At 33.3% G+C, this 12,442-nt stretch overlaps 1 protein-coding gene across 1 annotated transcript; it reads left to right on the top strand.

The window, feature by feature from the left end:
* The first annotated feature begins 5,827 nt into the window (after nucleotides 1-5,827).
* Nucleotides 5,828-12,108, top strand: LOC148587341 (putative disease resistance protein RGA1). Its single transcript, XM_088513551.1, has 3 exons — nucleotides 5,828-5,909; nucleotides 7,581-10,484; nucleotides 10,856-12,108. The coding sequence occupies exon 2, from the start codon at nucleotides 7,584-7,586 to the stop codon at nucleotides 10,434-10,436; it is 2,853 nt and encodes a 950-aa protein (XP_088369677.1). The 5' UTR covers nucleotides 5,828-5,909; nucleotides 7,581-7,583; the 3' UTR covers nucleotides 10,437-10,484; nucleotides 10,856-12,108.
* Nucleotides 12,109-12,442: the final 334 nt, after the last annotated feature.

The following is a 12,442-nucleotide window of genomic DNA, read 5'->3' as shown; positions in this document are numbered from 1 at the left end:
TTGGGTTTGGGCTAATCGGGTTCGGGTCGTAATCGGGTCTACCCGATTAAGACCCGGAAATTTCGTGTCTGGCGGGTCGACCCGCCAGACACGATTACTGTGCGGGTCTGGCGGGTCGACCCGCCAGACCCGCATAGTATCCGGGTCTGGCGGGTCTGGCGGGTCGACCCGTCAGACCCGGTTTTTTTTTCCTTTTTCCTGGACCCGCCAACCCGGTTTTATTTTTCTTGGTTTTTTCTGGACCCGGGTCAGCAGCTCACGCACCCGGTTTTTTCTGATTTTTCTGTGCCAGCAGCTCACGCACGGGTCTCTCTCGCCTCAGTCTCCTCAGAGTCAGACTCCTTACTTTACTCTTTAGTTTCTCTTCTTGTTGGTATAGTGGGAAAGGAAGGGGATGGATGATGTGTTTCCATATGGGCCCACCATGTTCCATCCAGTTGCAGCAAAAATAGGAGGAAAGCAGGAGATAAAATGACATGAATAAGTGGTTTGAATGGTGTCAAGGTAATCGCTGATTCGCTATGAATAGTTACAAGATACTTTTTCATCCTTCCCAAGTTCCCAACAAAAGTTTGTATAAGAAAAACAACCCCTTCGTCATTTTTTTTCTAATTTTTTTTTTCCATCCTTCCTATTCATTCCTCTTACTTTTCTAGCCCCCCTACCAAAAAGACCCTAAAATTGGAGGTGTTTCAGGCATCTTTTAGATGTTTAGCTGGTATAAGTGGACTATTTTAATAAATGAACTTACTTGTTTTAACTTTTAACTTTTAAGTTTAGGTGAAATTATGAGTTTAGTAATTTATTTTGGAGTACAATTTGTCAATTACGGTCACTTTCCAATTTTTTTTTTTTTTCTTATCCTTTATTAAAACCTTTAATCTCTTAGAAGTTAGAACTCAATTTTTTGCATTGACTATATTGATGTATTAGTATTATTATTACAATTTTGAATTTTTTTTTTTTTTTTTAAAAAAAATTATAGTTTAGGGTAATCGGGTCGTGTCGGGTCGTGTCGGGTCGTGTCTACCCATTTATACCCGGTTATTTTAAACGGGTAAAACGGGTCGTGTCGGGTTACCCGATTATTTTCGTGTCATAATCGTGTCAACCCAATTACCCGTTTAGCTAAACGGGTCGTGTCTGGGTATAGGCTAATCGTGTAACGGGTACCCGCGGGTCTAATCGGGTCGTGTATGGGTACCCATTTTGCCACCCCTACTCTAACATCAAGGGTTTCTGTGTTTGTCAATTTTCTAATTTATAATGATCCCCTTGCGCTAAGCCTTTGACATATGGATCCCTAAGAGCATTTTTAGCAAGGCCTTCAAACAAGTTTTTAAGTTAAATTTAGTCATTATGTTGTTTTCATTCTTCAGCAGTCCTCTTAACATGAAATTTTTTTAATAATTTGTTACAGTAACAACTTGTGGGATTTTTTATTTTATTTTTCTCTCATCTTTTTCTTTCCTATTTCTCACTCCTTCCTCTTTACTAAAAAAATATATTTAAAAATATAGCTTGTCAACCGTAAAAAGTTTTTATTGAAAAAACAAATAGGTAAAATAAAAGAAAAGAGCTTTTGAGTAGCTAAAAAACTCTTATTGTTGGAGATTCTCCAAGTAAGTCCAGCTTATAAATTGCAATGTAATTCTCCAGAATTTGTAATGGATGTGGTCTTTTATTTTATTTTATTTTATTTTTTTATGAAGCTTGGATCTCCACAACTGATGACATAATTGTTGTCCTAGTTGAGTTCATCTTCTGTATTCTTTAATTTGCTCTTTATTGGTTTCTTTCTATCCTTTTGAGCCCTCTCTCGCTTTTATATAGCCCAAGAGCATTCATATTGTCCTAGTTAAAAAAGCCAAACAGAAGAGAAGCAAAAAAACCTCTCCATCTTGCTAAAGAATTGGCTAGTTGTTACAGTCCTCTGCAAGCTCAACACTGCAATACAAAAATTCATAAAACATATATATATATATATATATATATATATATATATATATATATATTCTCCTTTCTCTAATTAGTTACTCAACTAATGATGAAGAATAATGTACATGGGGTTACTCTTTTGGAATATGATGGGGGCATCAATATTGGTTGGAAAAAGTAATGTTACATACACTCTCATTTTCGTATATTTATTTTTACACATGTTTTATTTAACATTTTTAATATTCATTTCTTACTCTTCTACTAACTTAGGAATCCTGATCCGGAATATTGCAAACCTTGATTTTTTAGGAACTCAAACATATTAGATGATACTTGACATCTATTAGAGTGAGTTGAAAAAAATTTATTCATAATTGGTTTGGAGCAAATTTATATCCTTTTACAAATTCTTGGTTTTTAATTGTTGTTTTGGATTCCTTTGGTCTTTGATTGATTTAATGTGCGGCCTAGGGTCCTTTCCATTTTACACCAGAAAAAAATAGATACAATTTAAAGTTTGTGTATTTAAAAGTGTATATAATCCTATATATACTATATTATTTATTTATTTATTTTAAAAAAATGACAACATTAATCTCATATAAATCATTAAATACGTCAACTTTAAATTCAGTTTCTGTATTATTAGGGTGGGATGTGATCTAGGGCATCAAAACATTTCTTCATTCAATTCTACCCATCATAGACATTCATACATAATTCTATTAACTTAGAAAACCTTTGAACATGACACTGGTTGCCTAAAGTAAAAGATTTAGTGTAATATTTGCACTTCATTTGGAGTAAATTTGTTTTTGCAAAGATAGTGACTCAATGTGGTAATGCCAATTTCTTAGTGCTATAGCACAAAACTCGGTCGTATTTGTATGGTGCTAGTGTATGTGTATGTATGCATAAGAGGTAGTGATTGATATAATATAAAGTAGATAAAAATTTTAAATTTTTTAAATTTAAATAGAAATAAAAAAATTATTGATGTGATATAAAAAATAAAAATATTGTAGAGGTGAAAAAATAAAAATTTGGCATGTCCATTACCAAATAAGGCCGGCCTTGTTTAACAAAGTTTTTGGGCTTTTTACTGCAATAGAAAATGATTAATGTAATATAAAGTTTTGAATTTTTTATTAAAAATAAAATAAGTTATTTATTAATTTTAAGAGAGCCCCTCTCTATTTTAACCAATATATAGAAAAATAATAATAATAATAATAAAAAGCATAAAAACTTTGTCATTCAGCTAATTACTTTGGCCAATTGCTACAATGCTCAATAAGCTCAACACTGCATTAAAATAAAAAAATAAAAAAAAAAAATAAATAAAAAAAAAAAGCCAGTAATGGTGAGAGGGGATATTTCCACTCAACTATGAGACATCGATCTTGGTGTGATTTTTTTTTTTTTTTTTTTTTTTTTTTTTTCAGTTCAATCCCCTTCAGTCCTGTACAGCTGTTTCTGATTATTATGAGGCTCTTTGTAGACAGCTGGCAGTATTGTATGCATCACTTTACTACTTCGGTCGTGTAGTGTAAAAGGAGTAGGTCAGTTGGGAATAACTGAATAAGGTTCTCTCCGGTCTAAAATAGACTAAAGAGTATTTAGTTTATGACTAAATTTTTTTAAAAAAAATTCTAAAGTCACAAATAAAATACGTGTCTATTAACTAATAATAATAAAATATTATTTTAAAATTTAAATAAAAATAAAAATAAAATTATAAAATATTAAGGCCACCCCAGTTAGGGGCTGGGTGGCTTCAAATCTCAAAAAAAAAAAAAAAAAAAAAAAAAAAAAACCGTTTGGCCCTTGGGGGTGGTCCGGTCAACCCCAAGGGCCAAACAAATTTTTTTATTTTTTTAGATTTGGCCCCCCAAGGGCCAAACGATTTTTTATTTTATTTTTTAGATTTGGCCCTTGGGGGTAGCCGGACCACCCCAAGGGCCATGCTGGTCTGGGGTGGCCGAAGCCACCTCAGCCCCCAACTAGGGTGGCCAACCACCCTTTAATATTTTATAAATTTGTTTTTTATTTTTATTTAAATATAAAAATAATATTTTATTATTATTTTTGGTTAGTGGACGTGTGTTTTGTTTGTGGCTTTAAGATTTCTAAGAAATCCTAGCCATAAACTGGATATTCTCCAGCCCATTTTGGACTGGAGATGATCCTATTCCTGTCTTTAGGCAGCGAGTGATGTAGTAATCAAAGGCGTATTGACGTATTAATGATGGAGTGTTACATATCTCAAATTTTTTTCTCAAAAATTATTTCTTAAATGATGTATCACTATTTCATGAGATTTATTATTTTTTAAAATATATTACCAACTTATATAATGATTACATTTCATTTGGAAATCAACTTTTGAAAAAAAAATAAAAATAAAAAGAAATTAAAATATATAACATTTCTCTTAATATTTTTGTATGGTTGTTCCCCTATTGTGAACGTGTACACATCATGCGCGTTCACTTTTTGTTGTTGTTGGTTTTCTAATCCGTTTCAGACTTTTTTTTTTTTTTTTTTTTTTGGATTTCTCCTGCATTTTCTATGGCGTCCATTCACTGGGCATTACCTATAATGTCCATATATATATATATATATATATATATATATATATATATATATATATATATATATATAAATTCGGATGACTTGCCCTCACAATGCTCAATAAGCGGATAAGTTTATTACTTTGTTGAATTTAATTTGCGAGATTTACTAAACACAGCAATAATAAGAGAGTGAAACAGGGAAGTAAAACACAGAAACGTAATATGGTCCTCCTAAATTTGATAATCCTTTTTGGAAAAATTTTATCCTTAGTTGTAAATTCTTTATTTTCTCCTTTTGTCACTATCATGGTATGTTAGTAATTGGCCTTATGCATGATGAATGAATTTCTTTCTTTTGTATAGTTTTTGCAATACATCTCGAGGTTCCTTTAGCATTTCATGACTGTTTTATGGTAGAAATTAACAATTTTTTCAATTTAATGAATTCATCTATAATTTTGTTCTTTATTATTATTATTATTATTTCTGTTTTTTTCTAAGATGTTTTTGTAAAAAAACAAAGTAAATTATAATGAAAAACCCGTGCATAGCAGAGGTTATAGGCCCAGTGGAAATAATAATACTCATTTTAATATATTCTGTCCATTATTATTCACGAGATGGTGAAGAAGCAAATCAAAATATCCACTTGATTTTGAATAGAAAGAAGAAAGAAAGAAAGAAAAAAATATCAATAAAACCTATCGTAGCAACGACTTGAGCAACAGAGCAAGTAACTGAGAATTTGAATAAAACCAACTTTCTTGATGTTGGTATACAAATTACAAAGAAAGGGTCTTCAAATTGGCAACATCAAGGGGAAAAATTACAAAAGAAAAAGACATAAATTGATAATTTTGCAAATCAATCAACGTTTGAGGTCAAGAATTAGAAAACGAGTAATCAAAGTAATTGTAAGTAAGGAGAACCACAAAACCTGAATTTAGAAGGGACCACCAAGCAACAAGTTTCAAACTAGAAATTAATAATGCAAGATGAAAAACAAATAATTGAGTCTTTTTATTAGTTTTATTTTTAATATTAGAATATTAGTTTTTTTAGCTTATTAGTATTTCATTTTATATTTTATTTAAATTTTAAGAGTTATTGTTATTTTATAATTCAATATAAAATCTCCTAATAATCTCAAGAGATAAAGAAAAGGAATGATAGAAACATTGAATTAAAGCGGTTCGGTCAATGATAAATTTATAATACAAAAACTCTATTTATAAAGCTTAAAAATTCCAAGACATTCATTGATTACTCATGTAAGGCAAGTAAGATAATTAAAAGTCTGGAGAAAGAACCCTCTTTCTCTCTTCCTCTGGGCAACATCAAGAAAGACAACACAGATGAGGGAAGATCGAAATCCCTCTTCCCCTTTCTCCGGTAATAATGCACAGTGTCTTTTATGTGATTTTCTTCGGTTTTCATTTTTAGGGAGCTTGCTTTAAATCTTAGTTTGTAGATCTAAATCCAACTAGATCTAGTTTTTTTAATCTTATATCTAACATGGTATACCCCTTTTTCCCCTCTCTCGCTTTGATTATATATATATATATCCAACGTGGTATACAAAAGTCTTCAAATTGGCAACTTTATGGCCTACTCAGAAATTCAGAGCAAAAATCCAATACATGCATGGACATCAAAGACTACTCATTAAGGAGAACCACAAAACCATACATAAGTAAATAGATAGGACCACCGAGAAGTTTCCAAGTAGAAATGATGAAGATCAAAAATAAATAATTTAGTCTTTCAGCATTATTTAGAATATTAATTTTATTTAAGTTATTATTAGTAATTAATTTTATATTTATATTAAATTTTAAGAGTTAGTGTTACTTTATAATTTAATAATGGGTTTAACCCAAAATTAGTCAAATTAAGATTAAAATTTGGTCAGTATTTAATTAAGTGTTCTTTTGTATTTCAATAAAAATAAATTAAAATTAATGAATTAACATATTTTGTTCTGTAAAATTGTGATTATGTTCTTTTGCGGGATGAAAATAATGAGAAGGGAGTAGATGGGACAAGCATTGCTGTGATGGACCACCAACCAAGTTTCATAGTGGAAAGCTTAAGAAGTTTTTTTTTTTTTTTTTCTTTAGAAAATTCTTTCATCTTTATTTCATAATAAGAGATTCATAGTATAAAACTTTCGCAGAGAAATATAGCGTAAACTCAAACCAACAAACTCTCGGACAGCTTTATCTACTGACAAACTTTCACCAAGTGCTCAAGGGATTCGTTTGGCTACTTAATTTGTTAAGTAATTTTTACAAATAAACTTTGTGAACTCAATTATTGTATTTGAATAATCAAATTGATTAGACAAGGGAGGTAGGTAGAGGACAGCATGTCACTGTCAGCATGATGATCATCAAACACTAAAAAGTAAAAAGATTCCCGCCAAACAGCCGGATGGATGAGCATCATCATCAACTTTATCTTTGACCCCTCAACAATGGGGTAAAATTGTGAGAAATGTTTGTCTTTATTAAAAAATTTATTTTTTAATTTTAAATGGTATGGCACATTTTTTATAAATTTATAAATTTATTGTTTAAAATCTATTAATCTTAAAATAAGTCATGTCACTTATAATTAAAATGACAAAAAAATAAACTTTTTAATAAAGTTAAACATTTCTCTAAAATAAAAGATAATTAGCGCTTCAGATGACAACATGGCATCCACTAAATAAGGCATTCCAAGCATAAGAAAAATAAGAGAAAGAAAGAGTTACGTGTTGGCCTATCAATAATCAAGGATTTGTTTGATTTATTAAAAATAGAAATAAAAACGTCAATTGTCATCCTAAATATAACTAAATAATCCTCTCCCTTTCATCTGCAATTGCTGGTTCCACTCTATTTCTGCGTTTTTCAGAGTCTCTCTATATAGTCTTTACATCTTCTCAAAACATTTCTGCAGTTCTACCTTTCACTTTAGAGCTTTCCTTCACTCTCATCATTTCTTCACTCTACCCTTCAACCCCTTCCATCAACAGCGCAGTGTTTCACTTTCGAGCATTCCTTCACTCACCTTCAGGAAATGGCGGAACCACTTCTCTCCTTTGTTGCTGAGCGAATCATTGAGGCTTTGTGCTCACCAGCTATCAAACAGATCGGACTGTTCTGGGGTGTCAAAGATGATCTTCAAAGCCTCACCAACACCGTTTCAACAATCAAAGCTGTGCTTCTCGATGCAGAGCAGAAAGAGGCTGCAGGGAGCCATGCAGTCAAAGATTGGCTCGGGAAGCTTGAACAAGCCATGTATGATGCGGATGACTTGCTGGAAGAGGTTTCAACTGAAGCTCTACGAAGAGATATAATGACCCGTGATAAGAAGGCCAAAAAGGTACGCATTTTCTTTTCCGAATCAAACCAGCTTGCCTTTCGTTTTAGAATGGCCCGTGAGATTAAAGCCATCAGAAAGAAGTTAGACGCCATCAATGCCGATAGGCTTAATTTCCACTTCGAGGTACGCCATGTGGAGACACGAGTCGTGAACAAGGAGAGGGATAACACTCATTCTTTGGTACGTGCGGAAACAGTTATTGGTCGAGAGGGTGATAAGAAGGCTGTTATCGACATTCTGCTGGACTCCACCGTTGAAGACAGTGTTTCAATCCTTCCGATTGTTGGCATCGGTGGATTGGGAAAGACTACACTCGCTCAATTCGTATTCAATGATCACCAAATCCAACAACATTTTGAGCTCAAAATGTGGGTATGTGTCTCTGAAATCTTTGATGTTAAAATTATTGTTGCTAAAATCTTAGAATCTGCAACATACAAGAAACAACCAGATGTTGAAATGAATACACTGGTAAAAAATCTTCTAAAAGAAATCAAAGAAAAGAAATACTTCCTCGTATTGGATGATGTATGGAATGGCGATCATAGAAAATGGTGTCGCTTGAAAGAAGTGTTGATGGAAGGTGCAAGAGGCAGTAGAATAGTAGTGACTACCCGCAATGAAATCGTTGCAAGGACCATGCGCCAAGAAAGCGTTGCAGGGATTATTGGGACTGTTAAATCATATTGCTTGAAAGGTTTAGATGAAGATGCGTCATGGACTCTATTTAAGCAAAAGGCCTTTGAGAGAGGACAAAAGCCGGAGAATTCAAGCATTGTTGCACTTGGGAAGGAGATAGTAAAAAAGTGTTCAGGCGTCCCTCTGGCGATATCGACAATCGGATGTTTATTGGGCTCCAAAAATTCAAAAGCAGAGTGGATGTCTTTTAAGAACAATGAACTCTCAAAAATATCTCAGAATGAAAATGATATCTTACCAACTTTGAAACTGAGTTATGATAATCTTCCTTCACATTTGAAGCACTGCTTTGCTTATTGTAGTTTGTTTCCAAAGGATTACTTGTTTGATTCATCAGAATTGATTCAACTTTGGATAGCACAAGGGTTTGTCAAGTCTTCTGATGATCAAAGCCGATGCTTGGAAGAGGTTGGTAGTGAGTATGTTATGGATTTACTATGGAGATCATTCTTTCAAGAAGCTCGAACGGATAAGTTTGGTGACATAATTGAATGCAAAATGCATGACCTCATGCATGATCTTGCCATATCAGTGGCAGGATCGTTGATGGCCAGATTAGGTGATAAGGAGACAAAAGTCGATAAGAAAACGCGTCATCTATCGTTACTTGGTTACGATAAACCTATTTCTTCGTTGTGTGAAGCAAGTAGGATTAGGACATTTCTGGTTCGCGGTGACCGTAAGCATATTGTGGATAAGAATGGTTGTGATGCAATTTTTTCAAGTTTCAAGTTCTTGCGCATGTTTGATATGTGGTCTATAGATCTTGATTATTTACCAAGCTCTATCGGGGAGCTGAAGCATTTAAGGCGTCTTGATCTTTCTGAGAATAAGAATCTCAAGAAGTTACCAGATTCTATAACTAGGTTGCCGAATTTGCAAGAACTAAGACTCGTGTGCTGTTACTCACTTAAAGAATTGCCGAGAGACATTAAAAAATTGGTCAATCTCAGGCATCTTAATATATATCATTGTATTGGTTTGACTTATATGCCACGTGGATTGGGGCAACTAAATAATCTTGAGACGTTAACAGATTTTGTTGTCCACTCTGGTTCTAACTTCAAGCATTGTGGTGGTTTACGAGAACTGAACGGACTCAATAAGCTGAGAGGAAGTTTATGGATTACAAAGCTTGGACATGGGAAAGATGTTGCATTAGAATTTAAGGCTGTAAATCTAAAGGAGAATCAACATCTTCATGGATTGACTTTATCTTGGAGTACTACTGAAGGAGATGTCAATGATTGGGATGTTGTCGATGATCAAATGCCATTTGAAGGCTTCCAACCGCCCCCAAATCTGAAAGTTCTACGCATATGGCACCATCCGGGTTCAAGGCTTCCGAGTTGGGTTTTTTCATTGACAAAACTTGTGAAGTTGGAGCTACGTGATTGTCGTACATTAAAGTCTCTCCCCCTTCAACATCTCACTTCCGTTCAATACTTGGCTGTTAGTGGTTGTGTTGAGCTTGAGCTAGCCAATGATGAGGATGGGATGCAATGGCAAGGCCCTACGAACCTCCTCTCTCTTTACTTAACTGGACTTCCAAAATTGGTTTCTCTCCCCTCAGCACTTCAATATGCTACCACTCTACAAATGCTCTGCATTTTGGATTGTGAAAGCTTGACGGCTATACCAGAGTGGATCCACAACTTCAAATCACTTGAAGACTTTAAAATTGGTGAATGCTCCAGTTTGACATCACTGCCCGAAGGAATGGGTAGGCTAACGTCTTTGAAGAAACTATCAATTTGGGCTTGTCCCATCTTATTGCGAAGATGCAAGAGAGACACCGGTGAGGATTGGGCAAAGATTGCTCACATTCCAGAGTTATTGTTACAGTAGCAAGAAGATTTGACCATTCAAGAGGATTGTGCATCTTTGACCATTCAGGTATATTACTCATCATTTTATTTGAATACTTCATATAAATTGAAGTACGCACCTTCTTCCCCTCCATTTTCTTCATTTTTCTCTCTTACGGCACCTTCTTTGATTTTTTGGTCGGATGTATTTATTTTAACTAAGTTCAATTTTTTGATTTAGTTACTACTTTCACCTGGTTATTGCAATTTGATGATTTACTTAATTGTTTATTTTAATTTTGCACAGTACTGTTAAGTTGAAAAAGGTAGGTTTTGATGCGCTGGTGAGAAGACTGAAGGATATGATTAAAAGAAAAAATTAGCGGGCATGATATGATAATCTATTGACCTGAATAAAATGTCTCCTACCATCTGTAATGTTTTTGTCAAAATTTGCAGCGATCTCATGAATGAAGGGAGGAACATGCAATGAAGGTCTACGAGAAGGAATGTAGAACAGTGTTTCCATGGAAGATGCTACATATCTATTGTGAGTATTATTTCCTCTTTTTATGTCATAAGAGAAGGAAATAGAAAATCAGCACTTGTATCTGCGATTGTGGGCTTTCTCTAAACCTTATTCATGGATGTAAAACTTATTGGCAATCTTTTGTTTTTGTACCAAAAGACATAATATATTGCAAAGGTTACATAGGAAATAAGATGAGGCAAAACTAGTTTGGAGAGCCTGATCATTGTATGAGTGGATGCTTGCTATATAACTCTCTTTGGCTGTTTATGTTCATCTCTGCATGATTCAAAGTGAATATCAAGTTATTTTCCCCTAGTTGAATTATACATACCTTTTCAGAATGAACATAAAATGGCTTCTTGCGGCTCTAATCTCAACTACCAAATCTTACTATCGAAAAAGAGAAATTCCTTAGGATGACAAAATGATTCATGATATTACAAAATTGATTAATTGAGTAAACTCATACCATTTAGAAAAGAGGATTTTCCAAGCAGCGTCTCCAGAAATAGATAGTAAAAACTTCACTGCGAGCAGAGCCAGCCCAAAATCTAGCAAAAGGCAGGCCTGTAGGGGGCCTCTTGATCATCTAAATAAATTAAAAATTGCATCATTCATCTCTACATGATTGCTGGAGATATTGAATTACTTATTAGTATAAGAAATGACAAAATTGAGTGGATGATTACTATCCTATCATTACTTCTGTTTCTGTTTGTTTAGTTTGTTGCTTGTAGGAATTTTTTCTTTTTGGCTAATAATCTATATTTTCTTTATCAATTTCCTTTTGCAGCATCTGAGCTCAAATTTAAAAGTTGATAGCTATATTTAATTCAATTCCTATGCAGATGAATGGTAGATGCATTATAAGTTATTTGTTGCTATTGATTTTTTCCTACATGAGTGCCATCATGTTTATTAAATTTGTTCTGTTCTGTTCTGTTCTTAAACATTTTGTAATTGTTTGACTATCTCTGCTTATGCTTTTATTAAGTTATCTATACTTGTTTATGTTCTCTTTCCAGATTGTTTATAATTTTTAGTATCTTGACTGATATTCTTTATTTTTCTTTATTTTCTCAAAAGGGGTAAAGGTAATTTGTTTCTTGATGAATGGAATGGCTATACCCTTGAGTATTGATCATTCTTAGCCCCTCTGTAACACAGAATTTATCGTAAGCATAATAGCAAGTAGATATCAATAGATGATATTGCCAAGGCAACAATACAAGCATGCCCCAATTTTTACTTTAAGATTTTGAGTTGTGCGTATAATAGTATTACGTTAATAAATTATTTTAGATCATAAAAGAAAATGATAATACGCAAGATTAGAGGAATTTACTTAGGTCTTAGAATAATGCAAAAAAAAAAAAAAAAAAATTTAACATGTTTTACCAAATGCCTTTATCATTTTAAAATCACACTTATTGAAATCACAATTCCAAACAGACTCGAAGTATCTCTTCAACGAAAGTATTAGTTGGCCTGCGACGAATATTCAAACTAGATAC

The sequence above is a fragment of the Corylus avellana genome, chromosome 2 (assembly GCF_965113065.1).
Source record: "Corylus avellana chromosome 2, dhCorAvel1.hap1.2, whole genome shotgun sequence".
Taxonomy (NCBI): domain Eukaryota; kingdom Viridiplantae; phylum Streptophyta; class Magnoliopsida; order Fagales; family Betulaceae; genus Corylus; species Corylus avellana.
The sequence above is the reverse complement of the archived record's forward strand: the minus strand, read 5'-3'. Positions and strand labels throughout refer to the sequence as shown.